An 18228-nucleotide genomic window follows, 5' to 3' on the forward strand; every position below is an offset into this window, starting at 1 on the left:
CTGGAAGTTGGTAGCTTTTGACCCCCTTCACCCATTTTACCCACCCCCTGCCCCTGGCAACCACCAGTCTGTTCTCTGTATCTACGAGCTTGTTTTGTTTTATTTTGTTTAGATCGCACATACAAGTGAAATGATGATCATATGTATTTGTCTTTCTCTGTCTGAATTATCACTTAGCCTAATGCCCTAAAAGTCCATCCATGTTACTGCAAATGGCAAGATTTCATTCTTTTTTGGTGGCTAAATAATATACCTATATATATGTATATCATATATTATCATTATATTATATAGATATATGTATCTCTCTCACACCTTTATCCATTCATCCATTGATGGACACTTAGGTTGTTTTTCCATCTTGGCTATTGTAAATAATGCTACAGTGAACATGGAGGTGCATACATCTTTTTGAGTTTGTGTTTCATTTTCTTCAGATAAATACCCAGAAGTGAAATTGCTGGATTATATGGTAGTTCGATTTTTAATTTTTTAGGAACTTCCATACTGTTTTCCATTCCATTGGTGGCTCACCAATTCACATTCCCACCAACAGTGCATAAGCGTTCCCTTTTCTCCATGTGCTGGCTAACACTTATTCCTTGCCTTTTTGAGAATAACCATTGTAACACGTGTGAGGTGTTATCTCACTGTGGTTTTGATTTGCATTTCCTGAGTGGTTAGCGATGTTAAGCTCCTTTCCACGTGCTTCTTGGTCATCTGTATGTCTTCTCTGGAAAAATGTCTATTCAGATTTTATGCCCATTTTTAAATCAGATTATTTGGTTTGTTTTGCAGTTGAACTGTATGAATTGTTTATATAGCTCAGATAGTTTCCTCTTATCAGATACATGATTTGCAAATATTTTCTCCCATTTGGTAGGTTGCCTTTTCATTTTATTGATGATTTCCTTTGCTGTGCAGAAGACTTTTTAGTTTGATGTAGTCCCAATGGTTTATTTTTGTTTTTGATGCCTCAGGCATCTATGTTCTTAACCACTGTGTTATGTGATCTCTCCTCGAGGCAGTAAGCCAAGACTGAAGATAATACGCAATCTGTTAAGCTGGGAGAGGAAGACAGGGTTGTGTTAAGGAGAGATCTCAGGCTTAATGGATTGTATATCCTCCTCTTTTCTTGGTTTACTTCTTTGTGTGGGTAGAACGCATAGTTTAGCAGCTTTCTGAAAGGGTGCATAAGATGTAAATTTTTGAGACCTTGTGTATCTGAAAATGCCTTTATTCTTCCCTCACACTTACTCAGTGGTTTACTTGGGTATGTGATTCCTAGTTTGGAAATAAGTTCCCCTCAGAATTTTGAAGACACTGCTCCTTTTCCTTTTGGTTTCTAACACTGCTGTTGAACAATCTGCTGCCATTTTGATTCTTAATCTTTTGTGTGTAATTTGTTTTTTACCCTTTGGAAGGCTTTAGGCTGTCCCTCTGTCCTCATTTTTCTTAATTTTACAGTGATGTGTCTCGGGGTGTTTCATAGTCTTCTTTTGTGTTGAGCACTTCGTGGACCTTACTTATTCTTTTGAAGACCTCTTCTCCTTTTCTCCTATTCTCTCTTACTGGGATACCCAATTTTTTTAGATATTAGACCTGCTGGACTGTTTCTCTAACTTTCTTATATTATCTCTTCCATTTTACATTTTATTTTGTTTTGCACCATTTTCTGTGAGATTGTCTAAGTTTTCCCTGTCAGATATCCCCTTGAAATTTTCATTTCTACTATTATTAATTCAATTTCTAGGAGATCTTTTTTGCTGATTACATCTTATTTATAACATCCTAGTATTCTTTCATGGATGCAATATTTTATCTCTTTGAGGACATCACTGATAGTGTTTTAAAGGTTTCTTTTGCCTAATTTCTTCAAAATTATGTTTTGTGTTAGAGGATTTCCTTAGAAACCTGGTGGCCCTTGGCTGCCGATGTATATTGTATGTAGATGTGTAATATCTATGTAACGTGTGGAGTACACCAGAAAGCTCCTTGGTGGGGCTTCTCGACTGGGCTGCACGGGGTAGCTGATTTGCCCGGGCTGAACCACATAGCATCCCCCCATGCTGGTATTTTTCTCCCTAGCCCTCTACGTTGTGCTGATCAGATTCCCCAGAAATAATCTTCTCCCTGAAGGATTTAAGCCTGGCTGCCAGGTTCAGTTGGGAGAGAGAATTTCATCATTCAGTTTCATCACTGACATAATGCTCATCTTTTATAGATAGAGCCCCTGATCTCATATGTACCCCTCGTCCCCTAGTCACACTCTCTCCAGAGAACAAACTTCCAGTCTTCTGCTGTAACTGGGGAGAGACAGGTTTCTTGTCCTGGAAGGAAGGAGTCTTGAGTGCATGTCCTCAGGGCTTTATAAATCGATGTTCAACTAACTCTGTTTTCACCTTCTTCCCCAGCAGATGATACTGAGGCCTCCTAAGCCTTTGTGGATCTATTTGGTGCATATCAGGTTGCTTCTTAGCTTTTTCCACTGTCAATGTAGAATTTCGCCCTCTTGGGTTCATAGAAGAAATAATCTGTCTCCTGCTTGCAAAGTTTTATGGCCAATGCCTCCTACTTTATCATTTTCATTCTTGCCGGTGTTTGCTTTTTCTGAAAATTCCTTTTCTGATATTTTATTAGGATTTCTGAAAGGAATGGAAGTAAATACAGTTCAAACTGTCACCTTAAACTGGAAGTCACAATAACCTGGTAACCTGCCTTCATGTGCGTACTCTTGCCGCCCTCTAATCCATTCTCCATGCCTCAGCTGGAGTCATCTTTTGAACTGTGAGTCTAATAGGTCACCTCTCTGCTTAAAACAGCTCAGTGGTTTTCCAGGGGAAAGCTCAAAGTCTTTAACGCGAACCGTAACCCCAGCAGGGTCTGACTTCTTCCTGTGGCCTCTCATTGTCCCGCGCACTCCTGTGCACTCTGCTCACACTGGTCTTCTTTCAGTTCTCTAAATGCCACTGAGCCTGGCACTTCTCTGCCTGGACCACCCTTCCTTCCTCCCCTTCCCAGCAATTTCCCCTTACCTTATTAACTCTTCCCTTCCTTCCAGCTCCTCCATCATTTCTCTTCCTGTCTTTCATGACCAGGCCAGGCCTCCTATGAAATACTCTCTGGGCAACATGCATTTCCCTTTACAACTCGTATCTTTGTTGTAAATTTACATTTAACTGAACAGTTCTTTCTATTAATATTTCTCTCCTCTCCTGGACTGCAAGCTTCAAGGGAACAAAGACCATGTCTGTTTTTGTTCACCATTATCTTCTTAGCACCTGGAGTTGTGTGTAATACATTATAAGTGTTTAATACACATTTGTTGCAATGGGAAAGAATAAATCAAAACTTGCTCCATTCCCTCATTCTCCAGTTTATTGTCATCTTTCAACTCTAAGGGGAGCTCAATGCTGTCTCCCCTCACCTCACCCCTGGGAAGTAGGTAAAGGACCAATGGATTACGAGGCCTCTGGCCGTAGTCCTTAGGGACAGAAATTTTTTGTGTCCACGTGGCATGGTGTCAAGCACTGGTTACTGAAACCGGGGGAATACTCCAAACACTTTTGCCCATCATGTCTTGGTGCTGGAGTTGCAAAAAAAAAACAAAGACAAAAACAAAACAAAAAAATACCCCCCAAAACAAAAACAAAAACAAAACACAGTCAAGCACTGGATAGGATAACACTTTACTTACACAGAGAAGAGACAAAGCAAGATCAGCTTCAGTAGTAGGCAACGGTCCCCCATAGCCATTGGGTCTCGCCCTGCTGCTGACAGAAGGTAATTGGCTCAGGCACTGCACCCCATTCATGCCGCAGAAAGGAACCTTGTCCCCTCCCCTTAGAGGACAGATAAAACAATGGGGTTGGTCAGGTGCCATACAATGCACGTGCTTTAAGCAGAGACAAAAGAGTGCTCGTTGAGCCTGAAACAAGGAAAGATACCCCCACAGAAGTGTGGGCTTTAGCCCTCGCCAAGGAAATATTCCAGATGCAGGGCCCGTTCTCATGTGGCCGAGTAAGGGCTGCATGAGACTGCCTTTCCCAATGCAAGTCTTCTGGATTCTCTTTGTTTTCTCTGTATGGTCTCTCTTTGGAATGTCTCTGTAGATCCTTAGGTCGTCGTCTTCTTCCTTTTGTTATACGTGCCTGGGACCGGATGGAACCCAAGGAAAGGAAGCCTTAACAGAAGGAGACACCCTGTTTCACCAGGATCCTGCCTGTTCACTAGAAACAGGTCCTGCAGTGAGGTTTGGGGGCAGAACTTCATCGGTGAAACTCAGGGCTTTGATCCAGTCCCTTTTCTGCTGCCTCCTTTTCAGTAACCTATAGCATCCATAGAATGTTCAGGATCTCAGTCTCCTCCATATTTCGTCATGGAGACAAGACTCTCATCTACACCAGGCAAGAGGTTATCCAAGTTAGAATGCTGGGGTCCTGTTCAGTTCTGATTTACCACACATCATTCACTTGCTGATTCTGTTAAGTCTCTTAGATCTGACTTCTTTCACACACAACTGAACAAACTCCTTTATTTAATCAGTAGTGTCCAGATAGTGCTCTACTGATTCATAGAGCTTTTGTACATGTGCCCCTGAGGACCACTGCAGGGGATAAAAATTGGAAAGAAGCATGCAGGCCACCAGAGCAGCATGTAAGATTTCATGTTATATGCTCTCCTGGTGCTTTACTATGTGCCTTTAATGTTTATATATATAATATCATTCTATCTACACAACAACTCTACTATTGTCATCTTCATTTGATGGATGAAGAAACTGAGGCAGAGAGGTTCAGCAGCTGACGTGGATACAGCTAGCAGGTGGCAGAGTTTGGGTTGGAAGTATAGTGTTCTGATTTCTGAGCCTGCCTTCTTGATTTCTAAGTCATACACTTGGCCCTTTGTATCCATGGGTCCCACATGCATGAATTCAACCAACTGTGGATTGAAAATATTTGGGAAAAAATTCCAGAAAGTCCTGAAAAGCAAAACTAGAATTTGCCACATACTGGCAACAATTTACATGGCATTTATACTGTATTAGGTATCATAAGAGATCTAGAGATGATTTAAAGTGTACAGGAGGATGTACATAGGTTACATGCAAATACTACACCATTTTATATAAGGAATTTGAATATCCCTCTATTTTGGTATCTGAAGAAGTCCTGGAAATAATTGCCTGAGGTTACTGAGGGACAACTGTATTGGAGTTTAATGTGTGTTAGGGACTGTTCTAAGTGCTTTATATGCATCATTTCATTTAGTCCTCATAATGGCCCACCATGCAGTGTCACCTTCACTCTACAAATGGAGAAGTTGAAGGACAAGGAATTTGTCCCTTGTCATGAAGTGGCAGAGCTGGGATTTATACTTGGATCTGCTCTGCCTGATCTGAGAGCCCACTGTCTTAATCCCTGTGCTCTACACGTCCTCTTGTATGTGATGACTGGCTGCATGTGTGCGCTGTAGTGTGAGTTTCTTGAGGAAAGAGGACTGTGAGTTCTTCACCTTTGTCTTTCAGGAGCTTTAGCAAGGTTCTCGACACACAGTTCATGCTCAGTAAATATCAGCTGAATTGAATGGAAGTCAGGGTGTGCAAGAAGGTCCTTGGAGTTGAGAAGATCGAGGGAGTCTGAGACCAAGTGATGAAAGGCTGTTTTTGTGGATGTTGAAGAGCTAGGAAGGGCAGCTGAAAACTGTCTGATGCCAAAATCATTCAGGAGGGGAGGCTGTGCTGGAGTTGTGGTAACATGCTTAGCAAGGCTGACTAATTGCCCAGGCAGAGTCACAGAGTGGCCATGGCTCCGTGTGGTTACCGTGTTTCCTAGTACAGTCTTCTGTTTTGCTGTTCTGGAAATCTTCTCTCTGTTCTCTAAAGTAATTAGGTTTTCATATTGACACACTCAAGGCTCAAGAAGCTATTCAGTACCCAGAATACCATATAGATAAATCCAGTTACCTTGACTGGAATTTTCTGTTTTTGATCGTAATGCTATAGTCATCAGAACAAGGCAGAAGGCAAACTAGAAAAGGCAGGTGTTCATTGTTCTGTTGTTTGGAGAAAATCTGTGTGAACAGAATGAGGATGGTCATCTCTGAACAACAAAGGTGACTGGCAATACCTGTCTAGACGTGTCCAAGGAAGGGAGTTTGATCTAAGCATTCTTGTTCAGATGAACTTTATAGTAAGTGCTTATTAAATGATAGCTGTTATTTTTGTTAAGACCGATAAAATGGGGTTCTCAGGTACCCTTAACTGAAAAACACTTTTTGAGATTAGGTGACTCCTCATGTTCTGTTTTCATGCTTAGCAAACAACTCTCTCATCATTTGACTTCATATGGAGTGTTTACAGCCAATGAAGTATTGGTCAGCTTGAGCTGATCTTAGGTTTACTTTACTAGTGTTTCTTCTTGTAATTAATATTGACAATATCGCCATTTTTGGAGCATTGCTTCTGGGTACTCGTTTAAAGGGAGGCTGCCTCAGAAGACAGAATCCTCTCCCCGTGTACTACAAAGGAGTGTCCTGGAAGCAAAACACTAGGGTTCAATTCCTGGCTGGTACTATCTCTGTCACCTTGAGCATGCTATGCAATCCTTTATGCCTCAGTTTCTCTTACTTGTAAAATAGGAATAATAACAGTACCTACCTCCAAAAGTAGTTCTAAGAATGAAACGAAATAATGCACAGGGACTGGTACATAATTAACCCTCAATAAATGTTAGCGTTTAAGTTCTAGCTCTTGAGCTTGCTAGGCCAGGATCAAACCCTGAAGTGCGGGGAATCATCAAGGTAAATGCTACCTAGTCACTGAGCCTGGCTCCCCACAGTGACATATTCTGCTTGTGTATAGAATCACTTTGACATTCGAAACAAGTCACTATTACTTATATAGCCTCATACATTTACTCATTCAACATTTCCCACAACCCTAAGAGGCAGGTACTAATATTATCCCTATTTTACAGATGAGGAAACGGAGGCATAGACAGGCTAAGTAGCTTGCGTAAGTGAATAAATGGTGGCTGTCACTTAGGGAACCACTTTTTATTTACTCGGTAAACCACCTCTTCTTTCTCAAAGAGAATGGGTATTTTTCAGTGAGAGTTTGAAAACTCATTTAGTTCCTCTCATCTGTAACAATGTTTTAAAGATACAGTTTCCGTTTTCTTAGTGAGCTTTGAATCCACCCATAAATGCATTATGTAGTTATACAACTGGGCTGCTTTGTTACTTGCGAATAAAATAAAACAAAACACAAAGTTGTTCGCCACCTTTTACATAGCAGGCACCACAGAACACGCCTATAATTGTGTTTTTCTCTCAAGATTGGCCTGTGTTTTCATGTTTCATAAAAAGCCAGAAGGTAGGAACAACAGTTGTATAACGGCACTTTCTTCATACATTTTTATAAAGTTGAATAAACATGCACTTGTTAAGCTCCTTGGGTGTTGATAATGTACCTGGAACATCTAAAGCATTAACGCATTTCTCAGGCCTTTCAGTGTTTACAAATAGCCTTTCATAAGATGCTTACAACATATATATATATTATATACATATATCTGCGGCGCTTAAAAGAATTCTCAAACATTTCTCTGCTTTTGCATCTCTTAACTTCTGGGAATCACGAACGTTTGTCCAGTGTACTTCCGCTGTTAGTTCCTGAAGCTTCTCATCACAGCAGCGGGTTGATCCCGAACTTTGTCTCAGACCCTGTCTGGTCCCTGGTGGAGACTCCGGGCTTGGCTGGAGTCTGAGCATGCGCAGGAGTGCGCCATCCCCAGCGCGAGCTCGCGCGCTCGCGGGCGCCACCTCCCTGACGACAGGAAGCGGGTGAGCGTCGGGGCGCGTGCGCAGACGTGGGCCGGGCGCCGGGGCGGTGGGTGACGCCTGGAGAGCGCATGGGCAGACAAACTGTACGTCCGTTTGTCCGGAGCAGAGGGGAGAGTGGGCGCCATCTTCTAGGCTCTCTGAGAGCTCTACCTGTGCTGGGGAGGCTGCTGCGACGAGGAGCGCCCCCCGCCCCAGCCTCGCGGCTCCGACTCCGCAGCAGTGGTGTGTGTTTATTGCCAAGTGCGAAGCAGTTACCCTGGGGGCGTCGGGGGCGGGGGGGGGGGGGGGGCTTGGCGACCGGGACGGAAGAACAGGGAAAGGCGGGGACGCGCCAGGAACTAGCGTAGCTTCTGCCGTTAGTGCACCTCTTTCCCTGCTAAGCACCGACTCCCCCGTCAGCCTCCATGCGGTGTCGTGTGTGCACTTTCCCAGTCTGCTTGAGAGTGAAGATCTCGAGGGATTTCATAGGTATTTTTTTCTTTGCTATGTCATCGTAGTCAGTGGTGGCAGAAAAGCGCTGAAGGCCCGGCTCGTTAGGCTTGAGAGGGGCCAAAGTGTTTCATTTAGATTTGGGGGCAGTTCACCCTGTGGCGAGTTAGGGTGAAATGTTTGCCCTTGGGACGGTGTAACGGAAAGGCACGGAGGTTGGGCGGTCCAGGTTAATTTGAAGGCTGATTTTGGCTGAAGGTCTGGCGACAGCATCGGATCCCACGTAGCAACTTTGGCCTGACGCGAAAGAAGGAAGCTCTGACCCCTGGGAGGATGGACAAAGGCTTTGGGTATAGAAGCGATGCCTTCGGATGATCCCCGTTTGAGGATGGATGGATGGATGTTATGGGAAATCCTGTGCCATGTGGATTCGTCTTCATTTACGGTTCCTACTGGGGACTTTGGCTCTGTGCCGTCATTGCTTTGGTTTTTATTTTAATCACCTGCATCAGAAAAGGATAAAAGGCACATCGTCATAAAGAATCCTTGTGGACTGGGGTAGATTATTTTCTTCAGGGAAAGACATGCGTTTAGAATTTGAATGTGCTTCATCAAAACTTTAGGTTTTTAAGAAATAGTCGCAGTGTTCTGTCCCTCAGTACGTCTGGCAAATGACTTACTGTTCTCTAGTTAAAATAGATGGATCTGAGATAATAACTATTTAAATTTAGCCTTCCTCCCATTTCCCTTTCAGGCTTGATTAGAAGATGCACATTACGTGTTGTTTTGTGATACTGTGATCAGCTGGGATTCAGTTGCATAAAATCACAATTATTTAAAATGAGCTTGCTAATTTAAGTTACTTCCCCTTAAATGAGCTTTTATAACCCACTTCCTTCTTTTCGTAGGTTAGAAGTTCTAACAGATCACTGTCTTTAAATCAGCAATAGTCACAAAAATACTTTTGTTGCTGTCATAAGAAAAATTTTAAGTGCAGAGTACTTTAGAGTATTTTTGTGTTTTGCTTTTTGTGTAACGTTTTAAGAATAGACTTTCTGAGGAATTTGAGGAAATAACATGGAAACCGCAGGAAAGGTGCTCATTTTGAGAGCTGGTCTCTTAGAGGTGGTCTTCTAGGTGTGTTTTTGTAGGAGGACAAATGGTACATTACCCTACTATCTCAAGGGCAAAAAAGTTTAAGCAGTAGTTTTATTTCGCTGTGGCAAATAAGAAGAAAAATTTTATATAATCTACTTGAATTGGAATTCATAAATTTGTACTCGTGGAACTACTTAGCTAAAATATTGTTTTTAAATTAGGGAGGATAAATTACATCACATTTTTTGAATTTAACAATAATTACTCCTTGAAATGTCAGCGTTTCTTGTAGATTTATTTATGTTACCTTTTAAAGTTTTAGAAAAAGTTTAGGAGGGACAAAATAATGTTTATTACATTGCTTTCTAAAGTATTTTAAAAGTGAAAAATAGGCTAAGTCATTTTGCAAAGGAAGGAGTCTTGGAACGTTAATTTGGGTAACTATTCCAGAAGCCATTTACAGTGTTTGTTAAAATGTTGATGTGGGTGTTGGTTTGTTGAGGAAACTAAACTTACACTCTTTTTTTGGTACTGTGCAGATTTTCAAATAGACTGTTTTTTAGAACAGTATTTTAGGGTCACAGTAATACTGAGTGGAAGGTACAGAGATTTCCCATTTGCCCCCTGCCCCCACCCATACCATGCAAATATTTTAATAGTAACCCTCATTAATATTTTTAATATCAGTTTGGCATGGATAATTTAGATGTGTAAAATGTGCCAATTAATTTCTTGATATGTTTGTTAGTGTAGCTTGTAGTTTAAAAAGTTTAATCTGTGGACCTTTTTCAAAGGAAGATAAACTGCAGTGTTCAAAGAACATGTCTTCTGACACCACTTTGTAGAAGAGAGGGACTTTAAGTGTAAGTACTGAATTAGAACATTTATTTGCACATTAAAAGCATAAATTTATAACTAAGTTAAATCATTAACTTAGCAGACCTTAAAAACTTATTTCATAAGACTGCATTAAATATTTGAGTATCTCTAAAAGTATGAGATGTAAATTTCCTTAAGGAAATACTAAGTTGAGATTTTTCAGTAGTTAATACTGATATCCCCAAACATTTCAGATTAAGGTATTTTTTATTATATTTTTACCTTCCTACATTGTCATTTGGGTTTCCTCAGTAAAATGTAGAGTTGTTTGAAATGGAATAAATGGATTAGCATAAGATTCTGTGTTTATCTGAACATTTTCTATTTGGCTTAAGATGAATTTTAACTGTAATTGTTTTAGGAGTTTAGGATAAGGAGTAGTAGTTGAGATTTTTGATTTTAGGGATATTTTACTACTTGTCTTCATTATAGTGGAGTCGGGAATTTAGTTCCATCTTTGGAAGTGTGAGCTCCATATGTAGAACTTAAAATTGTATTCAAATGGTAGCCATTGGTTTGGATTTATTGCTTTAAAAATGGTTTTTGAATTTGAAACATGTGTTTTGTTCAATCGTATCATTAATTTGATTTGGTCTTATATTTTTGAAAGGGAAGAGATTTGCAGGAGAGTTGGACATAATGAGCTAGATGTTTGGTGTTCTCATGGGTAGAAGTGAGAAGTTTTTTTGAAAATTTTTGGTGTTCTTAAATTGTCATTTTTACTTGTAGAACAGTTGTCTTTTTTTTTTTTTTAAGTGGATATAAAATTTATGTACAGTGAAATGCACAGACCTTAAGGATGGAATTCATTTAGCCTTGATAAATGTATATACCATTGTAACCAACACTCTAATCAAAACATACAACATTTCTGTCACCTTTTTCCTTTGCCACTTCCAATCAAGGACTGATTTGCAGATATCTACTTGGAATTTGCACCTCTTTTTTTTTTGTGCTGAAGTATGATTAATTTCCCCTTGGAACAAAGATGACCATTTTGTGATGGTTTTAGTTTTGGTTCCTTATATTGCTTCACTTTTAATAGGTAATTCTGCCATGAATATCCTAATCTGGCGTTGTTTAAAGTCAATTGCAGGGTCCAAGGATTAATTATATTTCATTTTCTTTCCACAGTTAAGTTGCTTTTACAGAATTAACAGGTCTCCAAGAAATAAAAAAAAAAGGTAAGATATACAGAGTCTAAGGCTTTTCACAGAGGCTTGACAAAATAATGTAAAATAGAATAGTACATCTAGGTGCACATGACTTCTGTACTTTATGTCTGGCCAGTGATGCACTGGTGGTAGGCAATTTATTATCATGAGCAGAAATTATATACTGACCATAGATGGCTTTTCTAAGTATGTAAAATTCATTGTGGTTGGTAAAATTCTTTAATCCACAAAGCTCTCTCTTGATGTTTCAGTAGAAGATATGTCTGACAATAGTTTGGTCTTGTTGTGAAGTAGCACTTGGCTGACTTACAAAGAAGATTTGATATTTTTGATGCTCATACTGTATAGGATAGGTGATAGGAAATGTTTCTTCAGAGTAGCTGGTTTATTTGTATGTTTAGCTGGGAGGAAGTTTATTCCTTGTTTTTCTTTTTTTAAAGAATTAGATACAATCAATATCTTTGTGAACTCATATCTTGTTTTCATTTATAAATGCTCAGAAGGTAGGAACCAAATAATTACTAAGCTTAGTTTGGGATAAGGTACTTCAAAAGTAAGACTTGCTATTATGTGTACCTTTCTGTCTGCAGGTCATTATTGCTGTGGTTTGAGCTCAGCATGGCTGTAGTCATCCGTTTACTGGGGCTTCCTTTTATTGCGGGGCCTGTGGATATTCGTCACTTCTTCACGGGATTGACTATTCCTGATGGAGGAGTGCATATAATTGGAGGGGAAGTTGGGGAGGCTTTTATTATTTTTGCAACAGATGAAGATGCAAGACGTGCCATAAGTCGTTCAGGAGGGCTTATCAAGGATTCATCTGTAGAGCTGTTTCTTAGTAGTAAGGCAGAAATGCAGAAGACTATAGAAATGAAAAGAACTGATCGCATGGGAAGAGAGCGACCAGGATCTGGGGCATCAGGGGTTGGCAGCTTATCTAATTTTGTTGAGGCTGTTAAAGAAGAAGCAAGTAATTCTGGATATGGCTCTCCAATTAATCAAGACGCTGGGTTTCATACTAATGGTACAGGACATGGTGATTTAAGGCCAAGAAAGACACGGCCATTGAAGGCTGAGAATCCTTACTTGTTTCTGCGAGGTTTGCCTTACTTAGTAAACGAAGATGATGTACGTGTTTTTTTCTCTGGTTTGTGTGTGGATGGAGTAATTTTCTTAAAGCATCATGATGGCCGAAATAATGGTGATGCCATAGTAAAATTTGCTTCATGTATTGATGCTTCAGGAGGTCTTAAATGTCATAGAAGTTTTATGGGCTCAAGATTTATAGAAGTAATGCAAGGCTCAGAACAACAGTGGATTGAGTTTGGAGGTAATGCAATTAAGGAGGGTGACATTCCTATGAGGACTGAAGAACATTCTCCACCAAGGGGAATTAATGATAGACATTTTTGGAAACGATCGCATTCAAAATCTCCCAGAAGAACACGCTCTCGTTCTCCTCTTGGATTTTATGTTCACTTAAAAAATCTGTCCCTAAGTATTAACAAAAGAGATTTAAGGAATTTCTTTAGAGATACTGATCTGACTAATGAACAGATTAGGTTTTTATATAAAGATGAAAGAAGAACAAGATACGCCTTTGTGATGTTCAAGACTCTGAAAGACTATAACACTGCTCTGGGTTTGCATAAGACTGTTTTACAGTACCGTCCAGTTCATGTTGATCCAGTTTCTAGAAAACAAATGCTGAAGTTCATTGAATGTTACGAAAAGAAAAGACCAGCATCAGCAGAGAAAGAAAGGCTTGTACACGTTTCACAAAAACACTCTCAAGAAGGCTACTCTGGCCAGAAACTGTGCATATATATAAGAAATTTTCCATTTGATGTTACGAAAGTTGAAGTGCAGAAGTTCTTTGCAGACTTTAATCTTGCTGAGGATGACATTTACTTGCTTTATGATGACAAAGGAGTTGGTCTGGGAGAAGCATTGGTGAAATTCAAATCAGAAGAACAGGCCATGAAAGCTGAACGTTTAAACCGGCGAAGATTCTTGGGGACAGAGGTATTGTTGAGGCTCATATCTGAGGTACAAATGCAGGAGTTTGGTGTAAATTTTTCTTCAATGTCCAGTGAGAGAATGCATGACCATACACAGTCATGTGATAGAGATGATTATCCTCATTTATTTGACTCAGATGATCTACCAGTATACTCAGCTGGCCCTTCTGAAAACTTTAGGCATCAGCAAGAGGACTTGAGGCAACTGGACAATTTTAAGCATCTCCAGGGAGATTTCCGACCGCCTGATAGGCGGCCTCCTGAAGATTTTAGGCATTCCCCGGAGGACTTCAGGCGCTCCCCGGAAGACTTCAGGCACCTTCGGGAGGAACACTTCAGGGGGCCTCCTGAGGAGGACTTAAGGCGCCCTTGGGAAGAGGAGGATTTCAGGTACCCTCGGGAGGAGGACTGGAGGCGGCCACCTGAAGATGATTTCAGGCGGCCTCCCAAGGAAGACTTCAGGAGACCCCCCGAGGAGGACTGGCGAAGGCCCCCAGAGGGAGACTTCCGGCGGCCACCAGAGGAGGATTGGAGGCGGCTTCCTGAGGAGGACTTCAGACGGCTTCCCCCTGGGGAATGGAGGCGACCACCTGAGGAAGGCTTCAGGCGGCCCCATGAGGAGGACTTCAGGCGACTTCCAGAGGAAGACTTCCAGCGACCACCTGAAGAGGACTTCAGGCGGCCCCACGAGGAGGACTTCAGGCATTCTCCTGAGGAGGATTTCAGGCGTTCTCCTGAGGAGGACTTTAGGAGGCCACCCCCGGAGCACTTTCGGCGGCCACCCCCGGAGCACTTCCGGCGGCCACCCCCGGAGCATTTCCGGCGGCCTCCCTCGGAGCACTTCCGGCGGCCACCCCCGGAGCATTTCCGTCGGCCGCCCCAGGAACATTTCCGTCGGCCGCCCCAGGAACACTTCCGGCGGCCGCCTCAGGAGCATTTTAGGCGGCCTCCCCAGGAGCATTTCAGGCGCCCACGAGAGGAAGATTTTAGGCATTCGCTGGATGAAGATTTCAGGGGCCCTCCGGATGAAGAGTTTAGGCACCCTCCTGATGAGGACTTCAGGAGTCCTCAGGAGGATGATTTCCGATGCCCTTCTGATGAGGACTTCAGGCGGCTCCCAGAGGAAGACCTCAGGGAAGCTCCGGAGGAGGACCCTAGACTTCCTGACAATTTTAGACTTCCTGGTGAGGAGTTGAGGAGCCCCCCTGATGATTTTAGAGGTCATCGCCCTTTTGTGAATTTTGGTCGCCCAGAAGGAGGCAAGTTTGATTTTGGAAAGCGTAATATGGGAAGTTTTCCTGAGGGGAGATTTATGCCTGATCCAAAATTAAATTGTAATTCAGGTAGAGTAACACCTATTAAAATAATGAATCTTCCATTTAAGGCTAATGTTAATGAAATTCTAGACTTTTTCCATGGTTATAGAATCATACCTGAATCCGTTTCAATACAGTATAATGATCAAGGATTACCTACAGGGGAAGCCATTGTTGCCATGATAAACTATAACGAAGCTATGGCTGCTATTAAAGATCTGAACGATAGACCAGTTGGCCCCCGCAAAGTTAAGTTAATTTTGCTCTAGAGAGCATTTCTACCTTCAGTTACCTCCCCACAGTATTGATGCAGTAAAATGCAATTTTTAAGTGTTTATTTTTAATTATCTAATGAAAAACATTTTAATTTTGATCTGTGAATAGAACAAATGTAAATACTAGACTGTGAATCTGGTTTTCTTTTGCTTGCAAATTGCCGTTCATTTTTTCTAATTTAAAATCATATGGTTTTTTGTTTTTTGGTTTTTTTTGACTGGAGGAGAGAACTATTTCTCTGAGTGCATTTCTGTTGATGTCATGGGTAAACCTCAAGACTTGTATAAAGTAGAACTGTATTTGGGGAAGGTAAATTTTATATTCACTTTTGTTTCCATTTTGTAGTCTGCATCATTTTACTCAGACTGTGTAAGGAAATGGTCAGTGACTGATTGTTCAGGGTTAGCATGTTCATTGCTAACTGCCTGCATAATTAATGCCCTCTTCCTTGTCTTGAGTTATTACTGTGTTAAGCCTCCCATTAATCATAAGTAGTTCAAAATGGACAGACTGTGAACTTGAAGTTTACTTATGTAAAAAGTTTAGGAGATTCTTAAAGTTTCCATGTTCAATACTTTCAAAGTTTTATAAAAATAAAAAAATTGCAACCAAATAGACCAACTAATTAACTTGTATTTGTATGTAAAGAAAAAAATTACAGCTGCTTTTGTGAAGGTTTCCAGTAGCTACATTCAACAATATGATAGGAGGGACCAAACATTATGTGATAATAGTGTAGAGTGCTATGTATAGTTCTGTGGTTTCTTCCAACATCTCATCAACCAAACTAATAAGATTTACTGAAAATACTTAAAAGATGAAAGTAATTATAGGTACAAGGGGCCTTTCAGGCTTATGCTGGGAAGAATCTGATAAATGGATATATTGTGTTTCTAGGAGAATTTATTGATGATTCATATAACTTGTATTTTTAATGAGGTTCTTAATTTCAAAACTTTTTATCCAAAGACTCAGTAACTAAATATAATAACTTGTGAGATTGAATTTTGACTTCTTTGATATTCAGCATTTATTGTAGACATTTTACAAAATACTGGTTTGATTTTTCTATACCATGCTGATAGTAACGCTAACATTGGGCATTTATTATGTGCTAGGCAGTAGAAGTGTTTTACATGCATAATCTCAATCTTAGTATTCCCTAAGAAGCATAGACTATTTACCTTTATTTTACAAATGAGATAATGAAATATATATAGTTTTAAGTAACATCCCTAAAGTCATGGCTAGTAAATCGGAGCCAGTTTCAACCCAGAGAGACTACTGACTCTTCTTAATACTTTTGCCTACTAACTTTGTTAAATGGTATTTTAAATTTTAGTAAAACCATGTTAAAAATACTTTCAAGAGTAAAGGATATTTTCTTACCTCCATTGTTGCTTTAAAAATAGCATTAAAAATATAAAATCAGTATGCTTACATTGTTACTAAAAGACAAAGTAACTTTTAAAAGTTCTCATATATCCAGGTTTCTCTGGGATACTAACATTATATATTGGCTTCTAATTTGAAAGTTCATTTTATCAAACATGATTTGACTTTGGTTGGCCTTTTATAGTTTACATAAAACAAAGTTAATTTTCCTCAGTTCTGTGATTTAGGTATTTCCCACACTGAGCAAATAAAAAAAAAAAGTTGAGTTTATATAGTTTAGTCATTTAATGTAGTAATAGGGTCTTGCAGAGGTGGAATACTTTGTTAGTACTTAGCCAGTTTGTACAGTAAGTATTTTGGAATAATCTCCAGTGATTTAAAGAAGTCTAAAAAAAGCCACCTGAAGTTTCTGTGTTTGTTTTTAATTATATCCTGCTTGCTAGTAGAATGAATAAACTGGTAAATTTGGTTTAAAAAAACACATCATTATGGCTCTTGAAACTAGTAAGCTTATAAGCAGCTAGGGGAATGAGAAATTCTTAACATCTGAACGAAGCGCAAGGAACAAAACAGGAAGAAATTATATTTTAAAATGCTCAGAAATTATATAGATGGTTTATTTGATTAGTTTTCTTAAGGAATGTGTTGGAAGACAAAAACGCTTCTCAAATACATATCAATAAAAGCTAACATGAAGCTTATAGTGTATCAGTTAATACGGAACTACTCAGTTTAGGCTGGGGTGGGAATGGTGGTGGTAGATAAGAGGCTAACACAATAGTAAACACAGGACACAGGCTTTGTATTCTGATTGTAAAATTAATGGATTGATATGAATAGTTAATTTTACTCCATAATCTTCAGTTTAATATATATTTTAAAACTTTTTTTAAAATAAAAAGTTTATTATAGAACTCTGGCTTCCACTAGTTGGGAACCATTTTTGCACATCTCTTGCCAACTCTGCCTGCAGTGGTATGTTGATGACTTAAACTGGACATGGTAGGAGTATTTATACCATGAAAATTGGTAAATACAGCAAATCCAGGCATTTTCCACCTCAGAAAGCCAGTTTACCAGCACACCACCAGTCTCCAACACATAAAAGAAAATGATGTACTAAATCCTTACATACCCATCGCCCAACTTCCAACAATTGTCATCTCGGCCAGATTGGTTTCTTACTAGATATGCTGGGTATTCTAGTGGCATATTGGTTCTCCAGTTTAAAACCCAGTGGCATTTTAATTCTCTTAAAGCCAAACATTTTTGTCTCACAGGTATCTGAAAAATAGAGATTATGTATAGAAAGTAAACTTAATCCCACAATCAAGAGATAGATAAGCATCATATTAGGAGTGCAGAGTTTATCACTTACTGAGAACATGCTCAAGAGCAGTGGCTCTTGGTACATATATCACCTATTAAGCAGTGACCCTCTCACCTCCATCTTTGTATTATTAGCTAATGTTTATTGAACTTTAATAGATCCTGTATGTTTATGATCTGTAATCGTATATAAACTAACTATATCATTTAGTCCCAATAACCGTAATAAACCTATTCTGGAGATAAGGAATGGAGGCAGTTAACTAGAGAGTCAAATAACTAGTCAAGTGGGTTGCCTTTTTTTTTTTTTTAAACAAGGAAGCTAAAAGAGGTTTTTACATTTTTAAAGATTACATAAGTAACTAATAGCTTTGATTGTCTCGACTCAAATTGTAAAAATGTTGACTGTAACCCTTTAAAAAGTGTGCCAACCTATGTCTGATCTAAAAGAAACAATTTTACACT

At 39.8% G+C, this 18228-nt stretch overlaps 1 protein-coding gene across 4 annotated transcripts; it reads left to right on the forward strand.

Moving 5' to 3' along the window:
- The first annotated feature begins 7929 nt into the window (after window positions 1–7929).
- RBM12B (RNA binding motif protein 12B) lies at window positions 7930–18116 on the forward strand. Of its 4 annotated transcripts, none has more exons than XM_032467915.1 (3): window positions 7930–8067; window positions 11386–11435; window positions 12017–18116. In XM_032467915.1, exon 3 carries the CDS (start codon window positions 12045–12047, stop codon window positions 15030–15032), a length of 2988 nt encoding a protein of 995 aa, XP_032323806.1. In that variant the 5' UTR covers window positions 7930–8067; window positions 11386–11435; window positions 12017–12044; the 3' UTR covers window positions 15033–18116. The 4 variants fall into 4 exon arrangements, with proteins under 4 accessions (XP_032323806.1, XP_032323809.1, XP_032323808.1 ...); XM_032467917.1 differs by having other exon boundaries at window positions 7969–8085; XM_032467916.1 differs by lacking the exon at window positions 7930–8067 and adding an exon at window positions 8177–8313 and having other exon boundaries at window positions 11386–11434; window positions 12015–18116.
- The last annotated feature ends 112 nt before the right edge of the window (window positions 18117–18228 follow it).

Source organism: Camelus ferus, chromosome 25, assembly GCF_009834535.1.
Source record: "Camelus ferus isolate YT-003-E chromosome 25, BCGSAC_Cfer_1.0, whole genome shotgun sequence".
NCBI lineage: Eukaryota > Metazoa > Chordata > Mammalia > Artiodactyla > Camelidae > Camelus > Camelus ferus.